General features: G+C 46.1%; 1 protein-coding gene across 1 annotated transcript in view; it reads right to left on the bottom strand.

Moving 5' to 3' along the window:
• The window catches only part of LOC135805198 (uncharacterized), a 32,718-nt gene that overhangs the window by 2,741 nt on the left and 17,703 nt on the right, over positions 1-12,274 (bottom strand). The window contains exons 5-6 of the mRNA XM_065319207.1: positions 6,363-6,533; positions 3,839-4,186 (exon numbers count right to left, since the gene is read on the bottom strand). Coding sequence (XP_065175279.1) covers positions 3,839-4,186; positions 6,363-6,533 — 519 coding nt within the window. The remainder of the gene's footprint in view (positions 1-3,838; positions 4,187-6,362; positions 6,534-12,274) is intronic.

Raw genomic sequence — 12,274 nt, forward strand, 5'->3', positions numbered from 1 at the left:
AGTCTCACGCCAACCGTGAAATTCTTTTTCCTCTTTCTTTATATACAGTAAAACCTGTGACTACCGACCACCCATTGGTGCCAGCAAAAGCGGTCATTAGTAGCAGGTGGTCTTTAGTTAGAGGTTTGCACCGCGTGACCATAATATATGGATCCCATTATATGCTATGTATGTCAAAATGCAGCTAATACAATTCCCCAGTACTTGCGCAATATCATTCTTATTTAAGGTCAAACAACACTTGGAGAGAAAGACGGAGAGATGGAGAGAGACAGAGAGAGAGAGAATATTATTTTTTTGCAGACTTCAAATTCAGCTTCTACTTCTGAAGCCAGGAGTCAAAAGTTCCCTGGGGAAGTTTCGTTTTGCGCTGGGCTTCAAATTTGTTCATGCGATCAATCGTACCGACTGTCCTTGTTGTGACTTCTCGAGTGCTTGAACGCGATCCTTCAGAATCAGGACCTTGTGGTGCTGCTTTGTTTCTGGATTCCTTGATACCATCGTCGATTCGTCTGTATGACTGGGGTGACAGAGCCGCCTAGTCTTCGTTTCTCCTCCGAGTAGTAACATCGATCAGAGAGCGGTTTCGATGCGCTCTCCAAGACGTTTCCTATCATGTTTATTCTTGACAGCGCTTGAAATTTTGACAGGTGTAGTGCAGTCCACACCGACTCCACAGCCAAAATTCCCTGCGTTCATTTGTTCAGCTGTAGTATCGAGAGATTCCTTTCAGGACCCTGGAAAATAAGCAAAATTTCAAGACGGAGCTTCGAGCAACATTTGATTTCCTACATCGCGGTCGCTAGTTACGGGTCAAAAATTGTCTTTGGGACAGGAAAAGGCGGTCGCTGGTCGCGTTCAGCAGGTAGTCGCTAGTCACAGTGCATTTTGAATGTGAGACCTTCCGTGCCTGGCCAAGTGGTCGGTAGTACCAGGCTGGTCGCTAGTCACAGTGGTCTTTAGTTACAGGTTTTACTGTGAGTAGCTTCCTCCTGTTGATGGCGCCCGGCCGAAATTTGACTGAGACATTAGTAGTTTGCAGGGAAGAAACCACTTGATTTGAGGATGGTGTGTGTTGGGTTTTTCAAGTATCTTCCTCATTAAATTTATCAATAACTGTGGCCATACGTCCATTGAAAAGACAGATATTGCTTCGGTCTAGACTCTATAGTGAAGTAACACTAAAAATAAGTTTTAAAAACCTCGGATGGAAAGCCAAGGATTATTTATAAAAAGTAAAAAGGACCAAGGAACTACAAGTTACACTATAATGTCCACTAACACCACCAGTTACTAAACAATCAGCTCATGCGATAACATTGCACGACACTGACCGGCGGTGTTAGTGGACAGTATAGCGTAACTTGTACTTGGTGCGCGTCAGCAATATTGTCGCTTATCTTTCGACAATTTGAACTTAGACTTTGAACATCACCGCGTGTACTTGAGATGATGAAACTTGGTATGATGGAAGGTAAGGTACAGGATGACAACTGGCAATGAGGAATTTATTGTCCAAGGAAGGCTTCATACTTTTTTGGTTCTCGTCATCGCTGCTCATGGCGCTGGTGACAAATATGTTTGCTCGGGATTGACGCTCTCGCTTTCGCAAGCTCATCTCTCTTCCTCTCCGCTGCCTTGCTACGTTCTAAAGGGAAGTTGACCGTGACAGTCACCTTCTCTATAAGACTTCGCGCGGGCAGCTCGACTGCCTGTGTGGTTCAAATCAGTCGCCGTTCTTTGCAAGATTTATTTTGAACGACGACGACGGCTAAGTACTTGCAAATATCGACGATGCGCTGGATACTCCGAGCGTTGAGCTGGATGTGAGGGAACTGCGATCTTAGCTTGGCGAGCGATCCCTGAGGCGAGCGATCTCGGCTGTTTTGCAAAATGGAACTGATCCCGAGTAGCCGATTATTTTCTTGTGCTGCGTGCTGCTCTTGCCTGCACAGTGTGACAAGATAATCTATGTTGATGCGGCACTGTATCAATCAGAATCCCCCACCTGTCCCTCCCTAAATCCACTCGAAATCTAGCTAGACCTTTCAGGTACTAGTAAACTAACTTACTAACGAAAATTGGGATGAAATGGGCTGCCAAGTGAGCATTGGCGACATAAAAACAAAGCTGAAAGATAAGCGACAATATTGCTGACGCGGACCAAGTAGCTCCTTGGTCTTTCTCTTTTGTATAAATTGATTATTGGCTCTCCGTCCGAGTCCAAAGATAGAACTATTTACGATACATTTCCAGACGTTTCGTTGTTCTGCACAACATCGTCAGTAGGTAAATATTAAAATATTCTTATTATTCTTTCATTCAACATTATATGCCTCCACTGATGAGCTCGGGAGGAGCGAAACAGCTGTCTGGACGGTCATTGTCAATATCAATCTCTATACTGGAATTGTCCTCGCTGTGGTGATGGTGATGTGAGTGCAGAGTTTGGATCGGCCAAGAGCGCGATGTGATGGTGCGGTGTAAGGCATACCTCTCTAATCCCGCACTTTTTGCAACGGCATTTTCTGCTGGATAAACAAGGGTGCTGGATTATTAAATCCTGCCCTCCAACTCGATCCACCTGTTAACATACATGTTTGTGTCGTATGTCGAACGTAGGGATTTTCTGTGTCAAACCAAGTACTTTGTGGAATGCATGTCTATAACATACACTTGGGAATATCCTATGCACTGGCATAGGATATTCCCAAGTGTATGTTGCATGTGTTGTGTATGTTACAATGCTCCCTGACGGTATGCGATGTACAACTGCTGGATTAGAAAATCGAATTATGTACAGTTTGAGTGATTTGTTGCAGAAAATCGCTGCTGGAGGCGGAATTCAAGCGTCGGATTGAAGCGTGGAAAATGAACTAAAAAAATCCGTTTGCCAGAAAGTGTACTGGTTTGCAAGGGTGCTGGATAAACAAGTGCCAGATTAGAGAGGGACGACTGTATTGAATTCCATAATGGCCGGGTCGTCGCTACTTCTTCTCAACTAATGACAATGTTGTTCAGATTATTTATACTTGTGGTCCCGTCTACACGTTGAAACTCCTAAAACATTGTGCGTTCTCAACTACAACGAAAGTAAACATTTTGGGCACCTGGCCCCCATACTAACCAACCACCCACCCACCCAGTGCCACCCAACCAACTAAACAAACAAACACCCCCCCCCCCCCCCCCAACCAACTAACCAACCAACCAACCAACCAACCCCTATTATAATTTGAATTATGCATGCATTGCTGTCACCCAGCTCTCAATCACAGCCCTTCACCGTCTTGAGCGTATCCAGCCTCTACACTCCTCTGAATCATTCAACACCACTCCATCGGCTCAAAGGGCCGACAATGTTCTCTCGCCGCAAAGTGAAGCTCACCCTTCTTGCTCACTCCATAAAACACCAATATGCCCCACAACACATACGCGTGCTCAGCAACCCCGCTCAAGTTACGGCCCAGTATAGCCTTCGACACGCATGCACTTGGCACCTCGCACCCTCCAGAACCGATCGATGTAAAGACTCTCCACTGTACAAGTCCCTAGAATACTACAATGCCCTCCCTGCTAGCATTCGTGACGTCTCCTCCCGACCTGCTTTCAAACAAGAAATCTGCTCACCGCTGATTAACTCAATCTGCTCCTGCAGCGCTCACCCTCTCCCATACTTGTAAAACTCAAGGTGATGTAAATCACTTTCCAACTGCATAACCCACAGTCCCACCCACAGCATCTCACCTTCTCGTAAACTTATCTCTTGTTGGCGATGGTGCCGTCTTGAGAATAAAGAATTCAAACCAACCAATCAACAACAACAGCCATTACTCACCATAGCAGATTACACTTCCACGTTCACGATCCACATCACCACCACCCCTTAACTTTACTTTGTAATTAGCATCATGAGACATGCTTTTCCAGTGGTCTGTCCACACACCTTCATAGCCAATATCAATATTTCCAACAGTGCTGTGGAAGGCAAAGTCCCACAAGCAGTGAGCAGCACTCCTTGGTGGTAAAGTCATGTGTAGCGCTTGGCAAATGCCCTTTGCTTCGGAAAGAGTTTTCTGGCTACCTGGTCCTTCTGGAAGGTAGGACATAGGGGGAACTGATAGGTACATGCCCACTGGGCAACGAAGGTCACCGTTCGCACGGCGAGTTTCACTCCTATAATATCCTGACAACAAAAATAACACACAGAAACAGAAGAGAGAAACAACTGATGACTCATGACTATTTTTTGGGGGACATTTTCTTTTTTTCTTTTTTTTTGCCATGGCTATAATCGCCCTCACCTCCTCCTTCATTGGCCTTGGCCATGAGTGTGTGCGTAATAATAATTATCTTGTAGAAGGGATCCTGATCGAATAACTTCTGGTCATAAAATTCACTTAACTGAGGGCGAGACAAATAGTCAGTACTCCCCGATTCCGTCAAGCTGCTTTGAAGTCTGGATGCTCATGTGATGCTAACAACCTCCCCGTCGTTACTTCCAGCAGCTTCACTTTCCCTGCGACAGCGGCTATCAACCTCTCTCTCCATCGTCGAGAATTATCACAGATTCAATATTCTACATTTATCAGCATTGCACTGGTTGAATATGTCTCGAGACGAATTTAGCGGATCAACAAACGCTTTGCTGGATATAAATTCTCCTCTGGAGGACCTTCAGGGTACCTGGAAGGGTGTAGAAGACGGGATCGCTCACGACGTTGAGAGAACATAGAAAACAACCTCCTCTTCGATTGAAAATTGGCCAAAAAGTATATGAAATGTATGTGCGCAGATGCATTTCCACTGGCAAGCTAATCCCTCATTACGTCATCAGCGCTCGCTCGGCGAAATTCAAAAGTCGTCTTCCTCCTGGACTCCATCGCTTCTGGAGACTCGTTCTTGTTCGAGGGGTCTTCTCTTTCACCTACCTTCGTCTTGGCATCGAAAACTCGGCGTCGAAAATGAAGCTGGAGTGCCCCTTTAAATTATTGTGAAAAGAAGAAGTTCCCCTCTGGAACCTTTCTGATCCTGAGCCTTCTTAGTTGGAAGGTTGTTGGTTTGCGCCTTGGAGAAGTGTTGGAGTTAGGTGTCGCCGAATGTCTGAGTACTCCTTGTCAGTTTTGTGCCATTTTTGTCGCACTCACTGACTGCATAAGATCTGGTTACGTTGGTGGACAGTTAGTCATAACTCGTAGCATGTTCTTCTTTTCATTTACTCTTCGTCATTTTGTCGGAACTAGGTCTCCGGACCTGGTGAGAAGGCAGAAATGCCTGTTCACTTGTTGAAGTAAAAAAAACAAAAAAAACAAGATGTAAATGTGCTCCTGCCTTTCGATTTTGAAGGAAAGTGTCCAAGAAAAATAACCTTTCCAGGTGCGTAGCCGGCACGGAACCCCCACCCCCAACACGCACATAATGACAAAGAATGACATGGACCAGCCATGCTACATGTATGCGGCCATGTCTGAGCATGTCAAGCACATGTACAGTCAAGCCATGGACAGTCAAGCACATGTACAGTCAAGCACATGTGCTTGACTGTACATGTTACTGAAAACACTGCATTCCATACCAGGATAAGCTCTATGACCTGACAGCATGCACTGCTACATCTACATGTAAACTATTTTGAGCTTGCAAACATTACTATTCACCGAGTTTACCAAATCATTATGTTGGGGGTAGTGGTGGTTAAGGGGAGGGGAAAAGAGGGCACCAGCCCCTCCCCCCACCCCCTCCCCAACCACCACTGCTCTAGAGCAGTTGTGGTGGTGGGGGGGGGGGGGGAGGGGAGGGGCTGTTGCCCCCTTTTCCCCATTGCCCCCCCCCAACCATGTGTTGGTGTGAGTGTAAGCCTAACCCCTTCCCCAGCGCGAGTTACAGTCTACCCCAAACCTTTTCTTCAATGTCTATGCATGCACTGGGATGTTAACTGCAGTTTCACACCGAAACGAAATCAGAAACATCTCCCTTTTGTAATTCTATGCACCGCAATTGTGCCGAGATCCTAGGTCATTGGATATCAGTATGTCTGACGTACTCCATCTCCACCTTGCTCGCAGTTGGCCGCTGGGTGTGAGGTGTAGTAATGACGTCCTTTGTATCTTCAGCGTACAATCTTAGAGTGAATTTAATAGAAGAAAACAATTAAGAGACCGTATTGGAATTTTGACGCTGTCATTCTTGTACCGTTAAAATGCCGTTCAGACTGATTTTCTTGATGGGAAAACCATAACAAGTCATGTCGTGATGCAAGTGTGGACTGTGTTCAACTTTGCATATTATGAATGTGTTGCTCGTTTGAAACTAGAAAACCCAACAGAAGCGTGACCTGATACGAGTGAGTACATTCCACTAACCAAAACATGAAGTGTGTCCACTTAAACCATTGGCAGTACAGGTCACTGTAGCAGGTCCGTTCATCCAATATCCAACATTACATCTGTATGCCACAGTCATCCAAGGCTGGATTACTGACTCAGTATTGCTCTGCCTACCATGAGCCAATGTTGGAACATTGCACGTGTGAGCTAGAAATACAGAATATCAGAGGGAAAAAAAAACAATACAAACATCGAAATGGAGACTCCCTCGAATTAGGCCAAAGTCTTTGGAGAGTCCATACCACCCGACCATGGTGTTATGAACTCCCCTGTAGCGACCGTTTACTATTGTCCCCTTGCCTCTTTAAAACTACCACTATACGTATATGGACTCGGATGGAGAGCCAAGGATAAATTCATAGTAAAGAAAAAAGACCTTTTTTGGCCATTTTTCTGTACTATAAAGCTATACATATATACAGTAAACCTTATGGTGCCCGTTGCGTGTATGGCATGCCACGGGGGAATCTCCAATCTGGCTGAATGATGAACCTCTTCTCTCTTGTGCCTTCTTCATGAATATATTTCCCTCTCCCCCTTTTTTATTTGAATAGCTTCCTCCTGTTGATGGCGCCCGGCCGCAAATTTGGCTGAGACATTAGGAGTTTGCAGGGAAGAGACCACTTGATTTGAGGATGGTGCGTTGGGTTTTCCTAGTATCTTCCTCGTTAAATTTTGCAAGAATTGTGGCAATAGGCCCATTGAGAAGACAGATATTGCTTTGGCCTATAGTGAAGTAAAACTACAACTGGCCCAGAATCTGCGAAAACCAGGCTTAGGGTGAAATTTCACAAAATGGCTTTTCCCATTTTCAGCTTCTATTGGGCATTAGAGGTCAGGAAACAAAATATTACAGGTGTGGGTCAACTCATAGTGGTATTAAAAGTATCTCAAACACACCAGGGTATTGTGTTAAGGGGGGACGGGAGGTTCGCTGGCCATATTGCAGTGCCCGTTATAAATTCGCTTGAATCTCAGCACTCAAACATCAGAATTCCTTCAAATTTTCAGTATATGTTCCTTGACATCCACTGACGACATTGCAACCAAGAACTGTGGAAAGTATACTGGTATCATGGAGAAATGCAGGAAAGCAATTTTGGAAAAAATGCGATAGCCGGGCATGATTTCTGCGCAGTTTTTCTCAAACACGGTCACTTGAAGATAAACACATAACACTGCAAAATGATCAGGTACCAAGGGGCTAGGGCTGTTGCCTAAGCACAATGCGATTACAGTTCCCATGGTGTGCCACTGCAGCCTTGAAATAACAATGCACGTGCGCAAGATAACTTGACTGAAGTTCAAGGTCCATTATTTTGTTTCTAACAGAAGATCTTGTGTCCTAAGAAGGCAACGGATCTAGAATGGACCGTACAGAACCAGAAAATATATACTTTTACATACAAGATATGTACAGCATTTCTAAAAAACTGCGCGGAGTGCCCATAATACCCCTAAAATCAGTGAAAAATGCACCTAAAAATTACATAAAAAGGACTGATAGTGGAGTGCTACTGAAATATTTTCACATATCTGACCTGAAGTTGCCATTCAGAAACCACCTTTGTCATATGTAGTGCCCTCTTTCTCAATAGTGGTCTCCTCCCAGCCTTTCCTCTGCCTCCTTCTCCTTTTCCTGCTCTCCTTTTCCAGTGCTGATGACTTGCGGAGGGACTTCTTCACACGCCATTGGTCTTCTAGCTCAAGCGCTGCCTTCGTGTGATTGCCATCAATGCATCCACACTCTTTCAGCACACTGAGCAAGGTGATAGCGCCGTTGTTGAAGTTGAGCACTGCCAAACTACTTGCCAGCTGAACGGTGTCGACGGAGCAGAAGCCTTCCTTCGGACGCATTCTCCAAATGACGTTGTTGAACGACTCGTTCGCATTCTGCGTTGCACCCATCTGGCAGCGCTCCAGCAGACTTCGTTCGGACAGCTGCATGTAGATGGGCTTCACGACTTCGAACACAGCCTTTGGGAGAGGGTTCTTATGAGGCCTCCGCGTGTGCCCACAGACCGCTGCCAAATATCGCACGCAGCTTCACTCTCCATACCGGGTGCAGATGCCGCTGTGTTTATGCTGCACTTGTGATTATCCAGCCAGGTTGAAAAGGCTTCCTCCGTGATTGCACCACTTCGCTTCTTCTCAGTCCAGATCTTACATTCGTGACAGTATCGACCCTTCACTGTGATGTCCAGTACACGGCCGCTCTGGAAGGAGATGCACGCGAACACACCATACAGCGACGAATATCCCCTGCGCATCCAAGTGCCGTCGAACGTCACTGCGACGTGGGTGGAATCTGTCATGGCACGCAACTCAGCTGCGGATTGAACCATGTCAGTTTCAGCTAGCTTTACGGCTGCAGCAAGGACAACTTCCTGGTGGCTGCGGTACGCTTTCTCCGTTACAGGAGCAGGAAAATTCATTACGCCGCAAAACTTTCGGAGTCCACCATGGCCACGTCCAATGCATCGCATCGCCAGTACAGATCGTCAATTCAGATCATAGCTCCTGCAAATTTTCTTGCTCAGAGACGTACTTCCACTGTGTCCACACAAAGCGCATTGAAGTCGCAGGGTCGATCCAAGTCCAGTGTCATGACAGTTACTGACGATCATGTCTCCCTTCGTGCACTTCCTACAGACAGTAAATTGATCCATCAGTTCCTGGAGACACTGTAAATCCACGATCTTGTAGCCAGAGACAGACTCCTCAACATCAGGATAGAATGCATCATCATCATACTCCTGGCAGCTATCACTGGACGACTCGTCTGAATCACTGTCACTCGAGCACACAAGCTCAGATTCAAATTCCATGACCATAATTATCACTAAGCCATTTTGGCCTCGACGAAATCTTCCGAGAGGAAGCGCTCTGCGCCGCTTCAACGGTGCCTTCTTCCACAACTGGTACAGAGCTTGACTGCTTTGGGGCGTAGTATCTCCCTTTCTTCCTCCTATGGCCACTTCCAGAGCTGCTGGTGCTTCTCTTTCGGTTCCCCATGTAAAATAATTTAATTGTTCACTTTCACGATCACAAACAAAAAAACAAAGATTTTTTCCTTCGCGTGGGCGTCGTGGCGCTGCAGAACGTCATACGCGATCAAGGAAGCACGTGGCAGCTCTCCATGACTACAAAAACAGAAGCCAGGGTCGCTTACCTGGCGAAGTTGAATCAAAAACGCTTGATTTTGGACTAAACCAAAGTCACAAAATTAGGCAATTGTAAACATTTGAGTATTTACATTTGAAATTTATCTCGACATACTTTAGCTCATAACTCCACTTCTACTAAACCGATTACGCTCAAATTTGAAATTCTGGCGCTTCAAATATCCTAAGACAAGATTCCATAGCAAAAAGTTCAAAACTCAGAAATAATTAATTCATTTTTTGACCCTCTGAACCTCCCGTCCCCCCTTAAAAAATCCCAAAAAAACACAAAATTGTTATCACAGGAAAGAAATGAAGAGAGATGCACCAGACTGAAGCCTGGAAGAGACATGGATGATTTTTGTTTAGGTGACATGACAAGGTAGGCATGTGGGGCAGGCTTGTTGTGGCCCTTGGTGCTGCAGGCTGTAGTGGCCATGCACAGTTCTGCATGAATTTTGTTTGCTCCTCACTCAGCACATTCTGGGGCTGAATACATGTGCTGGCATGCTCTGGCGCTACACACCACAAGGAAACCCGGACTCAAGTTGAGATGGCACCTTTTGAAGGGTGAATCTAGTACAACTGTTCAGACACAAGCAAGAACACAGCCTTTCAAACTGTTCCACTGTTCATAGTAAGCGCATAGTGTGCTGGCGTGCTGCAGTATCTGCTTGGTGCTGACCAGCAAGTGAAATATCGGCACGCTGTACAATCCCTTGCAGCTAGCTGTCCAGCGAGGAAAGTCTCGAGTGGGGGCCTCTCGATCTGCTCGATCATTCGCCTGGCCTTCAGTAGCACTTCATCGTCAAGGACTTCAATTCAAAACAGTTTTCACACTGCGCTTCAAGCCTTTTTCCTCCTGAACTTGCTGCAAACGTATGAGCTCTGCTGCGCATGTTCCTTTTGCGTGAGGCCCAGAAACAGCTACTACCTCCGACAAGCGAAACTTGGCGCGTTTTTCACTTTAACTTACTAGAAATAACTCTCACTTTACAATCAAAACTAATGATTGACTCACCGAAATTCAACTTTGTATTGCTCAACAAGGACATTAGAGACATCTGTTCGGCTGAATCACTCTCCTCTGATTCAGAGATCGCAGTTTCATCTGGAGAGGAATTCAGTGTTCCTGTTTTGAGACGAAAGTGTGACTGAAGCGGATTCAGTTGCAGCAAGTACCTCTGTTGTAATCGCTCTGAAAATCTCGATGTCGCTCCTGTGTGCTGTGCTCGAGCCACGGTGTCCAGGGTAGTCGTTTCCGCCGCCTCTATCCAGGTTGACGTGGTAAGAACTGTGCAACACCTCCACAAGCGCCTGGACTTGAACTGTTTTGCCGGGTATTCTCGCCAACTGTCCAAAATTGCCTGCAGCAATTCCTGGCGATTTTCCTTAGCCACCAGAGACGCATCGCTCTGGTGGCTATTGAAAGACGCTAGGTTTGTTTGGCATGGACGTATGGACTCTGTGCTGGCGGCGTGACCAAGTGGAGAGAGAGAGAACTCCTTGGTTTTCCATTGCAACGCGAAAGCACGACGATTCTCCTTCGCAGAAGGGACGCGCGCACTGTTTGGCTGGTGCACGAGAGACTGGCTTGCCTCTGACTACGTCTGAGCCATGTGCCACTCGCCAGCTCGTCGCTTGGCTTCCTGCAACCGGTTGCATGGAGCTACAAGTAGGTCGTACGAGTACCATGAGTACCTCAGCTCACAGCCTTGTGAAGTTGTGGTACCAACACAAAAAAATCAACAAAAAAACGCGCCAAGTTTCGCTTGTCGGAGGTAGTAGTATCTCCGTACTTCGATTGGCTGGATCGATGTCGTCCAGGTTCTCCTCGCTATCGCCATCACGACTCTAACTGGAGACGATTTCTTCACCATTTTCCGCAAGCAGCAGCTAGCGCAGAAATTTCGCCATCCCTGAGTGTAGGAGATGGAATCCGTTCGATCAGTTCAAAAACTCTTCGTTGTGACTAGAGGAGTAGCAGAGAATATTCTACCGGAAGCCCTTTGACTTCCCTGACTGCTGAAACCCTCCCTGCCATGACTGCTACTTCTTCAAACAAGCGAGATTCTCTTTGGTTCCACTTCACTGTACTCGATCGTCCACGCACACAACCTTTTTACAAAACATCAATTTTCTCAAAAAAATGATTTTCACCCTAAGCCTGGTTTTCGCAGATTCTGGGCCAACTAAGCAAACAAACAAAAAGATTTTCCGTAGCTGCCCCGTTCTCAAATTATATTCCCGAGACAATTCCTTTAATGCTAGTACTTTTCTATATCCTGCATGCCAATCTTGCATATCCTGCACATGCCAGTAGGGATTTCTCAAATCGGTGTTTCTGTTTTTGTCCTGCACATTTAATGGAATGATTCATACTTGCTCCGTTAAGCAAAACTTCGTTGCTTTTTTTGGTGTTCTTGTCATGATATTTCTGTCGGCATTAGACATACATGTCAGTGATCTATCCCCTACATAGGGTAGCGGAGGTGTCATCCATTGTTCTGACAAGCTTTTGAACCTCTGAAAAGCGTGGAATCCTTCGAAAAATCGGCGAAGCAGAACCGTTTCTCGACAGGATGTCATCAGAACACAACCCCAGGCGCGCGCATGACACCGAAGTGCAAAAATAAGAGACAGTTTGAAAGACCGCGTGGCTCGAAGAAGTGCCCAGAAGCCGGCCAGCGCTCAGCCACTGCTGTACCAGCATGAGTCGACGGT

The sequence above is a fragment of the Sycon ciliatum genome, chromosome 1 (assembly GCF_964019385.1).
Source record: "Sycon ciliatum chromosome 1, ocSycCili1.1, whole genome shotgun sequence".
NCBI classification, from domain to species: Eukaryota; Metazoa; Porifera; class Calcarea; order Leucosolenida; family Sycettidae; genus Sycon; species Sycon ciliatum.